The 14821-nt window shown below is 38.5% G+C and overlaps 1 protein-coding gene across 1 annotated transcript in view; it reads left to right on the top strand.

The window, feature by feature from the left end:
- bcr (BCR activator of RhoGEF and GTPase) overlaps positions 1 to 14821 on the top strand; it is a 79402-nt gene that overhangs the window by 37376 nt on the left and 27205 nt on the right. The window contains exons 2-4 of the mRNA XM_008423957.3: positions 6043 to 6227; positions 11778 to 11882; positions 12235 to 12420. Coding sequence (XP_008422179.1) covers positions 6043 to 6227; positions 11778 to 11882; positions 12235 to 12420 — 476 coding nt within the window. The remainder of the gene's footprint in view (positions 1 to 6042; positions 6228 to 11777; positions 11883 to 12234; positions 12421 to 14821) is intronic.

Here is a 14821-nt window from a genome sequence, read left to right as displayed (position 1 = left end):
TTGCCTTAGTCAATTTCTAAAGCATTTACGTTTTTCATAATATTTTATTATCTTTGCTTGTAAAAAAACAGATTTCTAATGAGCAGCATCCATATTTGTGAGTGAAGCTGATGATTAAGCACGCTGTAATATTAATCAGAATGTCTGTGTGACTTTTCATCAATTCAAACACTTATTTCCCAGATATTGCTTCAGGGGCTGGAATAATGAGTCTCTTTCCTAATGACTTTAGCAGCTGATGGGGAAGACAGGGCAGCCGATTATAGAATCAAAGGTTTGTCTCTTAGGATAAGAACAGTAGGTGTGCCTACTCAACATCTGCCCGAGTTGAGAAAAAAGAAAGGTTTCTTGTATTAGTCGTCTGTGTTTAAAGAAAATGTGGGAGGAAAACGCAGAATGGAGGGATATTGGCACAACTGTGCGATTGGTTGTGTTATCCTTTTTTTCACATGTTTTTTGTTTATTGCTGTCTTTAAAGAACATTGCAGCAACAAAGCTTTCTCTGCACAGAGTGTGCATGTTCTGTGGGTTCTCTTCAGGTTCTGTTGTTGGACGATGGGAGGAGTTTAGAGTAATCGGTTACTTTAAATTGTGAGTGTATGCATGGTTGTCTGTCCAGCATGTCTCTGTGCTGCCCTGCGATGGACTGGCAACTTGTTCACCACATAACCCGCCCCTGGAGATGGGGCACCAGCTTCCGCGCGACCCTGCAAGGATACCTGGGTTTAGATGATGGATAGATGACTTTCTTTTCCAGGCTGGCTGGAAAAGAAAGCCAGCCTGGAGGCTTTCTTTATATTATTTTTATTCTTGTCGTAGAGTAGCAAATCCTCTTTTAGTCTCTGTTTAGACAAGACATGTGACTGGAGTAGATTAGCTTTTTTCTTATTCCTAGTTTCCATTCTTCACTCTCTTGATCAAATAATACCGCAGCTAGGGATTAGCTGGAACTCTCACAGCTGGATGACACTGAGACAAATTATTACTATTTCACATCAGTGTATAGCATGATTGAATCGGTTTTTACCTAAAACAGAAAAACAACACATATATTCATTGTTAATCGCACCATGTAATTATTATTTTGATTTTCATAGCGTTGCTGCTCTCCATGTATTTGGTGAAAAATATTTTCAAAGAATCACCATTTTTAAAACTTACTTTACAAATAAATCCGCCTTTTATTCCTAAAAATCAGCTGCTCTTGTTCTGGGTGATTTTTCACTAAGATTTTCCGATCTGATCCAAAAACAATACCTTGGCTTGATGTCACTTCGCATCCCCTGTATGCTAATAGAGAGACATCAGGCGGCTAGCTGCAAGTGCACATTCAGTTGGTTAAAAAAGAGAATTGTCAATGTAATTGATTTGTGATGAAAAATAACAGAGTTTTATGTCTTCATGCAGAGAACGTGTGATTTCCTGCTGAGGGAGAAACTGGTTTATATATGTTTACCAGGTTTTCCTCCAAACTCTGTCCCCACAGAGTTTGGAGGATCTGTGCAGAAAACGACACTCTTTGCATCTTTATATTTGACTATAAACCTTGAAATTTGTGTTCTTGAAGATATTTGACTTGGGAAATGATCACATCCACGTTCTCATTTTTCTCTCTAAAGGCCACCTAATTGTCAACGTAGATGTAGCACAGTTTATGACTTTCTCTCTGCCGTTTATTGACGGCATTGCCCCATTTATCACAGAAGAAGAAGAAGAAGAAGAAGAAAAAAAAACCAGGCGATCGCTTGGTGTTAGATCTGTCCCCTCCAGCAAAGCTGAAGATGTTCTTTCATTTCTGCAGCTTTCTTCTTTCACTTTCTGTCCCAACCCCCTTTCTTTTGTGGTAAATTATCTCCAAATTGGAAATTTAAAGGCTGGGGGAACACAGGGGAACACAATCTGCTCCCTAAGCTCCATAAATGATACATTTATACAATATGTCTGCTAAGCAGTAATGAGAATTGCTGTTTATTTGGTCATCAGGGATCCACGTTATTTATCTCCAGCATCCAGACTAAACCTCCAAAGAATCCACTGTACCCTCTAAGCACAATGAATTTGAATCAGATTTTTGGGTGGGGTGTGAGAGGGAGGGGGGTCTCAAAACACATCTTGTGATTATGTTCTCCTCCCTCATCAAAGGGCTGGATTAGGAAGGAAAGCTCTGAGTAAAACCAGCCTCTTATAGGGCTGCACAGAGCTTTGAGGTAAGTGTGTAAATGTATTTGTGTGTTTGAGGAAGAGCTTATAATGGTAATGTTCGGATGACAGCCCTGTTCTGTAGGTTCAATAAAGGCGTCAGCAGGCAGAGCAGATTTATGACTGGCACTCTGAGAGGAAAGCCTGATGGGGGAGGATGGAAAGGAAACTCGCTATCGAGGATATCTTATTCCTCCTTTGAGAATCACCTCCTTTCTCGCTTTAATATCATGGCTCTCGGGTGCTGTATTGTCTCTGGGCTTTCTTCTGATGGTTACACTTTTCACCCCCCTTTTCTTTTTTTTTCTTTTTTTTTTTTACAAACACTCCAATCAGGTTGTCTCCTGGCCACGGATCTTCTTCAACTCAAACTAAGCTTTTAATTCTGTGTATATGTGAAAATGGATAATGCAAATCAATACTTGCTTGCGTTCGCACTGTAGCAGCTTGTCGATATGCTGTAAATGTGGCCGAGACGGAGGGGAAAAACGAGTTGCAGAGTAAAAGGCAGAGTGATCTGAGAAAGGCCTGACATGCGGTGATAAAATGACATGAAAAACAAGCCAAATGGATTCCCAGATTAATTTATTTTTTACTTGCACTCACCTTTTGTAGAAAGTGGCAACTAAATAAAACTGCTCATGATGTACAGATGGCAAACATGATTCCATTGTCGTGGTAAAAAAGAAGCCTGGTGTTTTTATAAATCACAAGCTAGTAAAAATAATTTGAAATTTACTAGGCTCTTCAACAAACAAACAAAGAAAAGGAATATGTGAAAAACCTTTCTCACTGTCGACTTCAGAGGGGCAACCCTTGCTAATTTGATGGTGGGAAACAGCTGCTTAGATATCTTTTCTTTTTGACATTATTCAACACCTGTCTGTATTTTTCCCCTGCTGCTGACCAGCTCCTGGTCGTTACTTTCCCATATAAAATTCACGGAAGCAGCAATGGTTAGTTTTTTTTTTTCATTTTTGCTTTGTTTATGTTTAATGAATCATGAAAGGTTAAAATTTGCTGTGTTTTAGTGCACACGAGGCCAGGTTTAAATATGTTAAGAACCTGGCAAAGACCAGATTCACTTTATTTTGTCTGAACACATAAAACTACAAACCTCAATGTACCCATGTATCTTGACTGCTACTATGATTTCCTTAGCCACAGCAACACTTTATGGTTTTGTAAAACAATTTTTGACTAATCAACACCAGAGGGTTAGATTTTAAGATTATAATTAATAATCTTTTAATATGGACAGTTGTACAAACACCAGCTCCCACATAGAGCAGCCACATGTCGCCATCAGTGTCATTAACACTCAGTTAGGCGGATGCCAGTGTTATTGTAGTTCTCCGCCTTCTGCAGGAACGTGCCTTAGCTGTTCCCCTCCCAAACGCTGTTTCCATGCACGCATTTTAGAGGAAAGTTTTATTTTTTATTGCTGGGACCTGAATTATGTTTTGTTTTCAGTAGCTCCAAGTAGGAATCAATAAGTTTCCTGTTTTTGTTTTGTTCAGTGAAATTTTTGGTGCTTATAATTTTTCACGGAACACGAGAGGAGGGGGGGGGGGAAACAAAGAGGTCAGGAGAGACAACAAATGGGTGAAAACCCAAGTAAAATATTCATAAAAAATTGTGTAAAATACAAAAAAGTGGTTCAGGGCAATCCATGGCTTGATTTCCATGGTTTGCAAATCAAGCCATGGAAGAATAATTTAATTTAATTTATTTTTTTTAATTTTCATTTAATTATTAGTCACAGCACCCATTTATACTCCTTGGTGTTTACAGCTGCAAATAGATGTTTTCTCCATTATTTCAGACTTTAGTGTTTTCTTTGGACTGTGTTACATTAAACCTACATGCGTCATTTCCAGAAATGGCATTTTCCCAAAAAATCTATGATTTAAATAGTAAAATGCTCTGAGTGTGTTCAGTGTTATTAAAAAACAGCTGCAGAGTTATTTCTAAAATAAAAAAACTCCAGTTTTTTTTATTTTTTATTATGCCTGCTACTATTAATGCACCACGGCAGAGCTAGAAAACCCAGAAAGAAAAACATGCTAGCAGCGCACTCACTCATTTTCGACTGGGTATTTTTAAAAGCCCCACCCGGTATTTTTACACCACCAATGACTCTGCAAGCGTCACACTGGGAACTCTGGTTTGCTGAAAGGTTTGGCATTGTGGGAAGAGGCTGTTTGCCCCACACAGAGTTTCTGTGTTGGGTTGTTCCCTCTGGCAGCATGCCGTTGGTCAAAGAAGGCGCAGCGGGCATCACCCGTCAACAACAGTGAGCTTTGGAAATCATGGGTGGGCATAATGCCTCCACACTCAATGCCCTCCTTCTGTGTTGTTTACTTCAATCCTTTAATCGTAAACTGCAAAGAGATTGTTGTTGCAACATATGAATGTTGTGGAAAGGTAAACTTGCTATAAAGTTGAGCATTGTGTTTTAGTGTGACAGTTGTGAATTGGCACAGTATGCAAAAGTAACTACAGTGACTTTCAAATGTAGTTTACGGAAGAAGACTTTCAAAATGTCTAATCAGGATTTTAACTTGGTGTTCTGCAGCCAGAACCTTTTACCTTTAACACCGGTTACCATCTGAAATAAAGAACCTTCTTCAAAACTGCAGGGAAATATAAAAATATTGACAAATGTTTTATTTAAAAAATATATATATATATATATATATTTTTTTTTTTGTCATTTTAAATGCTGAGTACTCTTTCACAAAGCTCCACCCTTAAGGTTCACCGTAATATTAAGTGTATCTCTCGATTAGGGCTTGTATTTTGGTATATTCAGTGGAAGCAAAGTCTGATTCAGCGTATAAAAAAGACCATATATTTAGAAACTTTATGGTATTTGAAGCATGGTATTTGAAAAACTTTTAGGTGCTTCAAAAAGTTCTTCACTATCTCTTTAGAGTTCTTTCTTTCTGTCTTTCTTTTATCTGTCCCACATCCTGCACTGATCTGCTGAACAAACAGCTCACCGGTCTTTGTTTCTTGTTCTGACTCCATTTAAAGTGAATCATATATTGCTGTATAAGTTAACGTCCATTGTTCAAATTTAAGTAAAGTTTTCAAATCAATAATACATTTTAATGATGCACCCTGTAATCTATTTTTTTTTAAAACCTTTAAGCAGTTTTCTGTTTTTTTTCTCAGGTGTTTCCTTTTGATGGTTTATGGAGTATGAACAAGAGAAATTAATTTTATGTGCCCCAGTTTCCTGAGCTACTCTAATTAGAGTTGGAAATTAACTCTACCAGACTTGGCAACCTTCTGAGAGCACGAAGCCAATCAGTAAATGCAATGCACAACTCCCTGTCTTTGTCTCAATGCACTGCCGTGCAGAAAACCTCAAATAGTGAGCATAAATTGTGAATTGTAGGTCAAGGATGCTTTGATGTCTGTAGTAAAAGTGAAGGATTTTATGCAGATTTTGGTTTTTGCACAGGCTATGCATTAACGGCATTTAAGTGATAGTTTTTATGTCTTGGTAAGCAAATTTTAACCATGATGCCATTGCATGAACAAGTCCGCAGTTTGACTTTACCATCTATCCATCAATCACTCCAGCCGTCCCTTTCCATATTTAAAGCCTGATGACTGTAGAAATATCTGCTGTGCATTCAATGTGAACTTTAGTATTTATACTTTAAGAAATTGCTAAAAATATACCGAGAACTCTGGAAGCCTGAGTCAGGAAAATTAAAGATTTGGATGCCTCGCTAGCCCACAAGCATCTGCATGTCCGAAATACCGTAGCATCAATTTCAAAAACCTTTTAGAGGTCTTAAATTGCTGTTTGGCTTTTGTCCTTAACAGATGGCCATTTCACTGGAACTCCTCCAACGTACGGTTACGACGCAGACCGAGCAGAGGAGCAGCGGCGGCACCATGACATCCTGCCGTACATTGACGATTCGCCATCATCCTCGCCGCACCTCAGTTCCAAGAGCCGCAGCAGCCGGGATACGCTCTCCTCAGGATCACTGGAGTCCTCCAAGTCGGTCAGTGTGCCATCGTGTCTTCTCATCGGTATCAGCTGACACTTTCTTTGAATTTTCCTGCAAAAGCAAGCTAAAGCCAGGGGTTAAGAATACACAAATATGTTTGAAAAGGGCGAATATTTTTCACCTTCCAACTTTTCATCAGCTGAAGGGCCTATCGCTTTAAATTAAAACGTTTCTATAAAACATGTTTTTCCACCCTGACACCCAAGAAAGAAACAAATTAGCCTTCAGAGACTGACTGCTTCTGGGAGAGTATTTGGCAGAATTATTCCTCATCCCCATAACTTTACAACCATCTATATATCCTTCTTCCATATCTCTTCCTTCTGCCTTTCTGCATTTGTAAAAATAGATCCAGCGATATTTAACGTCTGAAGATGACATATACACCAGAGAGCTGTTTTTCTTAGTTTTTTGTGATGAAAGTAAAAATGGAAGGGTGCCACAGTTTAAAGCAATAGGTTAAAATGGCTTCTGAGCGGTGAAATCTTTGTGTTGGTTGTCATGACGATCTTTTAGCTCATAACCTTTCAATCTTTAATACACCTGGGGAGCGTTCACAAGTCACAAGAAGAGTGTAATGAATAGGTTACATCTGACAATAAATAGTGGTCGCTGCCTTAATTGTTTGACCTGGGAACTTAGGATTCAGATTTAAGTCGTCCAAAAACATATACAATTATGGCAGCATAAGTAGACTCTCTTCAATTGTACCACTGCACCTAATGGGATGTTGTTTTTTAAAATATTCATATTAGGTAGATATTTAACTACAAACTCATATCTAATACTAGTCCTCTACTCCTTCTGCTAAAACGTAAGTATATTCAAAATAACAGAGTTGTTTTTTTCCCCCATCTTCTCATATAATAGTAACTCTGATAGTTTTTTCCTTCCCTAAAGTTATGCTGAAACTGACAGAGGTGCAGCAACGTCACATTTTTATAGGGGAATTACACAGGTTGTAAATTCAAGAAAACATTCTAGTGTAGATGTGATCACATGGTAGCAAAGCTGTACTATGTAAGCAGTACCATGATGATTACATTCCCTCTAGGATCCCAGAAACATTATGTTTGGTTTTAATTGATTACAAAAGGGGCATTACTAAGGTTATATACTATAATTCTTCAAAGTAAATTTGCACAAGACATCAATAGGTGATGAATATACTGTTGCTGCACAAGCGGTTGCACTATGCTCAAATCCATGTATTATTTAATGGATTTCTCCGCTACCTAATCACATAACTTATTTGCTAGTGTGTCAGAGGAATGTTTTCAGTTTCTTTCGCCGCAGTTTTAGCTCCAAAGCAGTTCTCCTCTGAAAGTCAGTCAAATATATGACACAACACTTAAACAATCCTCCCTTAACAAATTCCCAGCACAGTCAAACAGACTTTCATGGGCTGCCAGAGCAACTATGGCTTTTTATTTGCCCTTTGAAAAGTCCTCCGCAAACATCGCCCCTGTCTCAGCCTTTAATTTATGTATCAGAGCGCAGACAGGCTCAATTTGGCCCAGTGTGAGCTGACGGTTTTATGATGTCACTGTGGTGACTCACCATCAGAGATGATTTGATTTTTGTCAGTGGCTCCTTTTTTCTTTCCTCCTATTGTGACTTTTCCTCTCGTTTGAAAGTAAGAGGAGAATAGGGGTAACTGATCATGAAGACAGTTATATTGCTGCTAGAGTTGCAGAAGCGTAAATCAAGGACGGCTTTCTTCCTCAAACTATAAAGCAGATTTATTTATTTATTTTTAGCTTTAAAGTTTGACTACCAGAACTGCAACATCATAAAGCCTCTTAAATTTCACTGTTGTTGCTTCTCATGTAATACTGTTGGTGAGGTCATGCCCCTGCTTGCTTTGGCTACATGAAACATTGACATAATAACCATAAGAAATCAAATCTTTCTAGAGAATCTGGAATTGTTCATATTTCTTACTGAGGTGCAACACGGGATATTTTGGACGTAGCCAAGCAGACATGAACATAGGAGGGAATCACAACAGGAGTTTAAAAAAAGGAATGGCACAAATTGTTTGTGAGCAATTTGTAAAATAAAAATAAAAGTGTTAATAAAATTAATATAGGATTACTATTTATTGTTGTCTTCTCAATCTTGTTAAAACTCTGTTACGGAGCTGCCTTTTCTTTTTTTTTACTGATCTGACTGATTCTTCTACAAACCTCAGTCACCCACAAACAAGTCAGAAGCGATTCAGATCATGAGAGCTTCTTGTTTAGGTGTGTAGCTCCAGTGCAGCGCAGCACGCAGATGCCTCTTTAAGCTGGTCCCAAAGACGGGCTCATTACTTGCCAGCATAATGAATAAAAGATGGAATGTCTGGGCAGACAGATGACAGAACATACAAGACGTATGTTCTGTCATCTGAATGGATGAAATAATGCTTAACCTGTGTCTTTTTTTTTCTGGCGTAACCTTTTTCTCCATGTTTGCTAGGCCTTTAATGCTACTTCATAAGCATTGAGGGTGATAACACATTTTTACTCATTGTCACAGCTACTTATTTTTTTTTTGTTTTGTTTTTTTTAGGTCTTCATTATGAGATGCATTAGAGTAATAAATCCATTACATTTTATTTTAGCAACACCTAAGTTAAAAGATAGCCCAGAAATTTTTTTTAAAAAATGTATTTGTGTACATACTTTCTTTATATGTGTATTTTAGTGCCTATACATAATGAGCAATGGGAACATAGAATGCAGCTCAGAACTCTAAACAATGTTATACATAATGCAGGAGCTGTCAAAATCCATCGTCGGACTGCTTTCATGAAAGGGGGTGTAAGAGAATAATAGAAAGAAATAAGACGGGAAAAGATCACACTATTGAAGCATAAAACCTTTAAAGATGAGGCTTTGTTACATGGCCTAAAAAAAGTATTCGCTCTCTTTTTATAGGCCATTTTATCTTTTTTATCACTTTTAAAATTCAGTCATGATCAATACAATGTGGCTGAATTCTTTTATTTTTTTACAAAAATAAAAAATCTAAACAAAAAATGAATACTTTTTGCAGGCACTGTACAAGAAGAGGAACAGACTGTTTCATTGTTTTTTAAGTGTGTAGTTTGTGCTTTAAAAACTTAATCACAACTGTTAGAAAATAAATCCATTTTCACTTTTAAATAAAATGTTAAATTGTTAAATATATGTATTTATTCGTGTGTATTTGTGGACGTTGCGATATGTGTAATGTTTCCAAGTTAATGATGACTGTTCTGCAGATTGTTGGAAATAATAAAGAGTCAGTCACGAGCTTCCTCTTTATGTTGTCTTTGGACAAATATGCATAGTGTGTTTTTATGTTTGTAGGGTTAGTAATTCAGGAAAAGGAAAGAAAAAGCTAGAAGTAAAAGACGTTTCAGAATTAAGTGATAGTCCAGGGGTTCCTAGGCTGAACATGAGCTTACCAGATCACATCACAAGCCTTGCGAAACTTTTGAACCATATCACTGATTTCTCTGCAGTACAAATCACAGATGTTATTGTTGGAGCCACGTGCGCTCCACTGGATTTCTTGTAGTTCATTGTATGGAGAATGATAGAAGCATATCTGTACTATCTAAATCAAAATTAAAAAGGTGTAATTATGAATGTCTAGCTCTAGTCAAGTAGTATTTTTTTTTTTACAAAAATCATAGTGATGCGACTGTTGCAGGAGTTGCAACATCACAAAGTGTATTCAGTCATGCATTTATACTGCAGGTTAACAACCTTGACGCGGTCTATAATAATCCCAGAGGGTTTCATCATCTACTCAGACCTTAACTGTTCCCTGAAATCTGCAACAGCGTCTACTTATGCAGTGGCCATGGAAACCAGTTTCAAACCCATTTGCCCCATCATTTTAATAAATGCATGTACGCCCACAGACTTCGAAGCTCTCCCCGTAAGTGTGCACAAAAACAGTGTAGAAGGCATGGTGCGACTATTGTACCCTATAATGTAAAGCAACAATAAGTACAGCTATTCTTATAAATTCTTATTAAAAGTACTGAAAAGATTAGCTTTTTTTTTATTTTTTATTTTTTTTTAGATATTATTATTATTATAATGAGAAATACTGACATGCCTTACAGCCTGAATATGCTAATGCACAAAACTGATTTAAATGTCATTTTCATACAATTTTTTTAAATCATTTTGCATCTATAGCATATAAACTGTGAAACTGTATTGCCAAATATATCTGCAACCATTAAAATATTAATTTCAGTTGTGTCAAGCACTTCCTAGCACCAAGTCATGCTATCTGCTTCCATTTACGTTTGTGAAAGAATGGGATCTCGGCAGCTTAATAAATTCCACTGTAGTGCCATGACAAGATGCAGTGGCTTCAGCTGCTAATTTTCCTTACTACTAAATGTTCGATAGTGAAGTGTTGGCAGAGGCTGAGGTTTCATTAGCCTCGGCTAAGAGGTTGCTAGCTTTCTGCGGATGCAGTAGCTGCAGATCTTCAAACTTCAAATGGACTTCAGATTAACAAGAGAGTTAATACGTTTTATACAATGGATCTCCATCATTAAGTTCAACCTGACTGACCTGAAAAGAGTCTTGACTTCAACCTGACAGAACATCTTCTGGGTGACAAGACAGGCCTTCTTGTCCAACATCAGTGTCTAACCTCACAAATGTGCTTATCCTTGTGGAAGCCAACCATGAAGCATTTATCTTTATGGATTAGGAATTTGACGTCGGTCAAAATCAGGTGACGATAGATCTGCGAATACATTTGGCAATATATTGCATATGCGCCACTGAGCTAGTTTCACTATCTATTGTTGCAGGCACGAGTTCCATCTCTATTACACCTGAAATATGTTTGCTGCTCCCTTTAAAAATATTGTTTTTAAAGTTTTCTCTTATTATTTTGATCCATCTCTGCCGGCTTATTTTATTACTTCCTATTGTTTCTCCTCATTTCTCCTCTTCATCATTACCTACAGAGCTGAAATCCCCCCACTTCCAGACTGGAGCTTGTGTCTTTCTTCTGCATGCACATATTTAGGCCCCAACCTTTTTTCTGCCATGGGAGAAACCCTGTCTGTTTGAGTTATTTCAGAGTTTGTGGTTAAACAAGACAGCCCGAGGAGTTTCTCTGTTGTTCTGTTTTCTCTCATGTCTGTGCTCCTCAGTGAGCTTTGACTCAGCTGAGGGGAATGGTGGAATGGCAAAGCAGCCTCGGATGTTTCTCTCTCTCTCTTTTTTTTATTTTTAAGGATGTTTTTGTTTCATTGAGCATTCCTGCAGCTCCTCCATGGTTAGCCAGTAACTATAGACACTCAAAGTCTTATTCATCACCCTTTCACCATAATTGATGAATGAATTTTAGTTTATCAGTCGGGACATTTGAGGGTTGATTTAGATTTTTTGGTAAAAAAAAAGTATGAAAGCAGGGTTTCATACAATTTGGACCATATGCCATGTATTTAGGTTGTCAGGAGGCAAAACATTATTCAATTGCTTTAGAGTTGTTGCATTTTCTTTTAAGCTTTAGACATGTTTATGTTCTTCGCAGACGGAGTGTGACCTTGAAAAGGGTTTGGAGATGAGAAAGTGGGTCCTGTCTGGGATCTTGGCCACAGAAGAAGCATACCTCAGCCACCTAGAGGCTCTTTTACTGGTGAGTGAAACTGCATTGCACAACATCATTGTCTCCTTAAGTAAAACTCCAGGTCACACCTTCTGAAACCAGCGACAGTTGTCATTTTTCACTCTCCTGATGTTGCCAACTTTCATTTCAGTTGTTTCGATTTCAGCGCTTCAGACATTTCAGCAAGTTTCTGCGAACCAGTGATAAATTCAATGTGTTTTAATTGGATAATTGGATTTTTCTCCTTCTCAATATGTTTCAAGGAGACTCTTTGATTCCAGTCCAGGGATAAGGAATCAAAAATTGACCTTTGAGTAGCTGGTTATATTCATCTCTGTTGCTCTTTGTTAAATCAACTGAACTGAATTTCTGTTTGTCTCAGCCAATGAAACCACTGAAGGCAGCTGCTACAACGTCCCAGCCTGTTCTCACAGTGGCCCAGATTGAAACCATCTTCTTCAAAGTGCCTGAGCTCTACGAAATCCACAAGGAGTTTTACGACGGACTTTTGCCCCGCGTCCAGCAGTGGAGCCACCACCAGAGGGTCGGAGACCTCTTCCAGAAACTGGTGAATGCAGTCTGAATTCCTATCAAGGGAAAATTAAAGGCTTGGTCTGTTTGTGGTTGTAGACTGTGTGCCGCTATGACAGCAGCTGAGTCCCTGGGTGTAGCTGCGTGACGTTACCCCTAATCAAAGTGACAACATTGGGCAGCCAGAAAGGTTGACAGCAGTGGAAAAGGACATTCGGGGTTCCACAGTGACATTTATGTTGCCTGGACGCCCTCCCACAGCAAACCAACAGAGCCGCGGCGGCTTTACTTACTGTAACATCTCATCAAACAGAAGGATGTCAGAAGCAGGACCTGCCAGTTAAATTTGATAAATCGGCAATAAAAGCAGATTTGATTTTTCTAGCGATCTTCCTCTCCGTCGTGCTTTCAAATTTGCACAAATTAAATCTGGATTGCTTTTCCTTCCCCTTTTCCGCCCAAACAGCTGCTCACTCTCTCTTTCTCTGTCCTGCAGCAGTTTCTTCCAAGGATGTCAGGGCCAAATGTACAGTACAGTGGTTCTGTTTAATCATTTTCACAGCGGGTCAATTAACTCACAATGAATCATTTGTTAATACTCTGAGAACTACAGCTCCTCTCCCACTGATCTCTTTCCCCCGCCTCCCTGCACTGGTTTATACTCTGACGTGCTCATGCACACAGAGGGGGGCACAGGCCTGCCTCACAATGCCCCCTTTCTGCCTCAGGCAGCTGAGGCCATCACAACGCTGTGTGCTTTTTGTCTTCAAGAAGCTGCTATAAATAGGAGCTGCCTTCACCACACACACGCACACACACACACACACACACACAGCAATCTTATTAATGCGTCTCTTAAGCTGCCTTTGGGCTTTGGGTGAGAAATTTTAATTGAATTTGTATTATTTTCTAATAGATAGGCACTTGGAAGAAATTAAAATAAATACATTTTCTTTTGCATATTTATTTTCTCTTTTTGGTTGCTTCTAAATCGGACACATTTATTTTCAGTATACTCATTTACTGTCTGCTCTGATGGTAAAGGATTACACAATCATTACATTTGCTGGTTGAGAATGGTTCGCATTTTAGCCTGCGTTTAGCATGCGCTATTGTTATTTCGGTTTTATGGGTCCCAGACTGGAAGAACTCTAGTTTTTAACATACAGATCTGGTTTAGATTCGATGCAATGAACCTTCTATGTTTTTCATTTGAAGGATTCAAATAGGATGGCAGCAATCACAAACTATGCTTTGAAGAACCTGTGTTTAGTCTTACTTTGACAGATCTGATTGGTAGAGATTATGAAAAAAGAAGAAAAAAGAAAAAAAGCTGGTTCAGATGTCAAAATAACACAATGCATTTGTCCTTTACCACACTGGCAAATTAGAAACCAACATCAGCTTTGTGTTGGTTCATGGTTTATGATTTGAGCAACCTATAGATAGTGTAAAAAGATATATGAATACCATGATGTAAGTTCTTTTAAGTTCAAAAAGAGCAAGAATTACAGTCATATAGTAATGGATATCACAGTTATTATATTATTGTTATTGAACAATGAACAATGTCAACTTTTCTGACATGCTTGAAAACGAAGCAAATACTTGCTTTACACAGTCAAACTGTTTCTATCTTATTCCCTTTTCCGTAAAACCGAAATAATAGACCGATAATGAAAATTAAAGGGAGCAAAGGAGGTGATGTGCGCGTCCTCGTGGGGGTGCGGACGTCCGTGAAAGGATGGGAGCCAACAAGCCAAGTAGATTTTCAGGCTGCTGGAACTCTGATAGAGCTGTCTCACCATGACTCTTAAATCTGCAAAAGCTTGGGAGTCATGAGACATCAGAACGAGGAAGATGAGAGAGGGGATGAAAAGAGGAAAAGGCAGAGCGTCGCTGACAGGCTACGAGAGTGAAGTGTCGGGGAGAATCGTTTGAAGGCTGAAAATAGGGCAAATTCACAGTTGTGATCCTGATCCTCCCAAACACAAGCCTCGGAGATGGGAATCTGTTAAACTAGTGTTGAATTTGTTTTATTAAAGATGAGTAAAAGAAGATGAAGCTTTTCTGTTTTAAACTGTGGCTGCGACGCGCTTTCAGTGTCAAGTTTGCTGTTGGTTGTTAGCTTGACTAAATCCCTGATATCTCTTGGACAAGTCTCGTCATCAACTTTAAAATGTCTCTTGATCTCTGGATCAAACTTACAGTACGTGTCTCAGCTGCTACATAGACTTCACCAATCTCCACTATTATTGCCACTTCTGGTAAAAAATACACAATTGTTAGTCATTTTACTCCCTTGCTAATTGACATCTTTGTGTTCTTGGTTGTTTTGTACCTTAAGAAACAGAACCATCCGTAATGCGATGCTCAGGAGGGTCATTTTTCCCCCCCAAATTCGGCTCATAAAATTTGGAACAGGATTAGCCGTAATA

The sequence above is a fragment of the Poecilia reticulata genome, chromosome 12, assembly GCF_904066995.2.
Source record: "Poecilia reticulata chromosome 12, P_reticulata-male-v2, whole genome shotgun sequence".
NCBI classification, from domain to species: domain Eukaryota; kingdom Metazoa; phylum Chordata; class Actinopteri; order Cyprinodontiformes; family Poeciliidae; genus Poecilia; species Poecilia reticulata.
The sequence above is the reverse complement of the archived record's forward strand: the minus strand, read 5'-3'. Positions and strand labels throughout refer to the sequence as shown.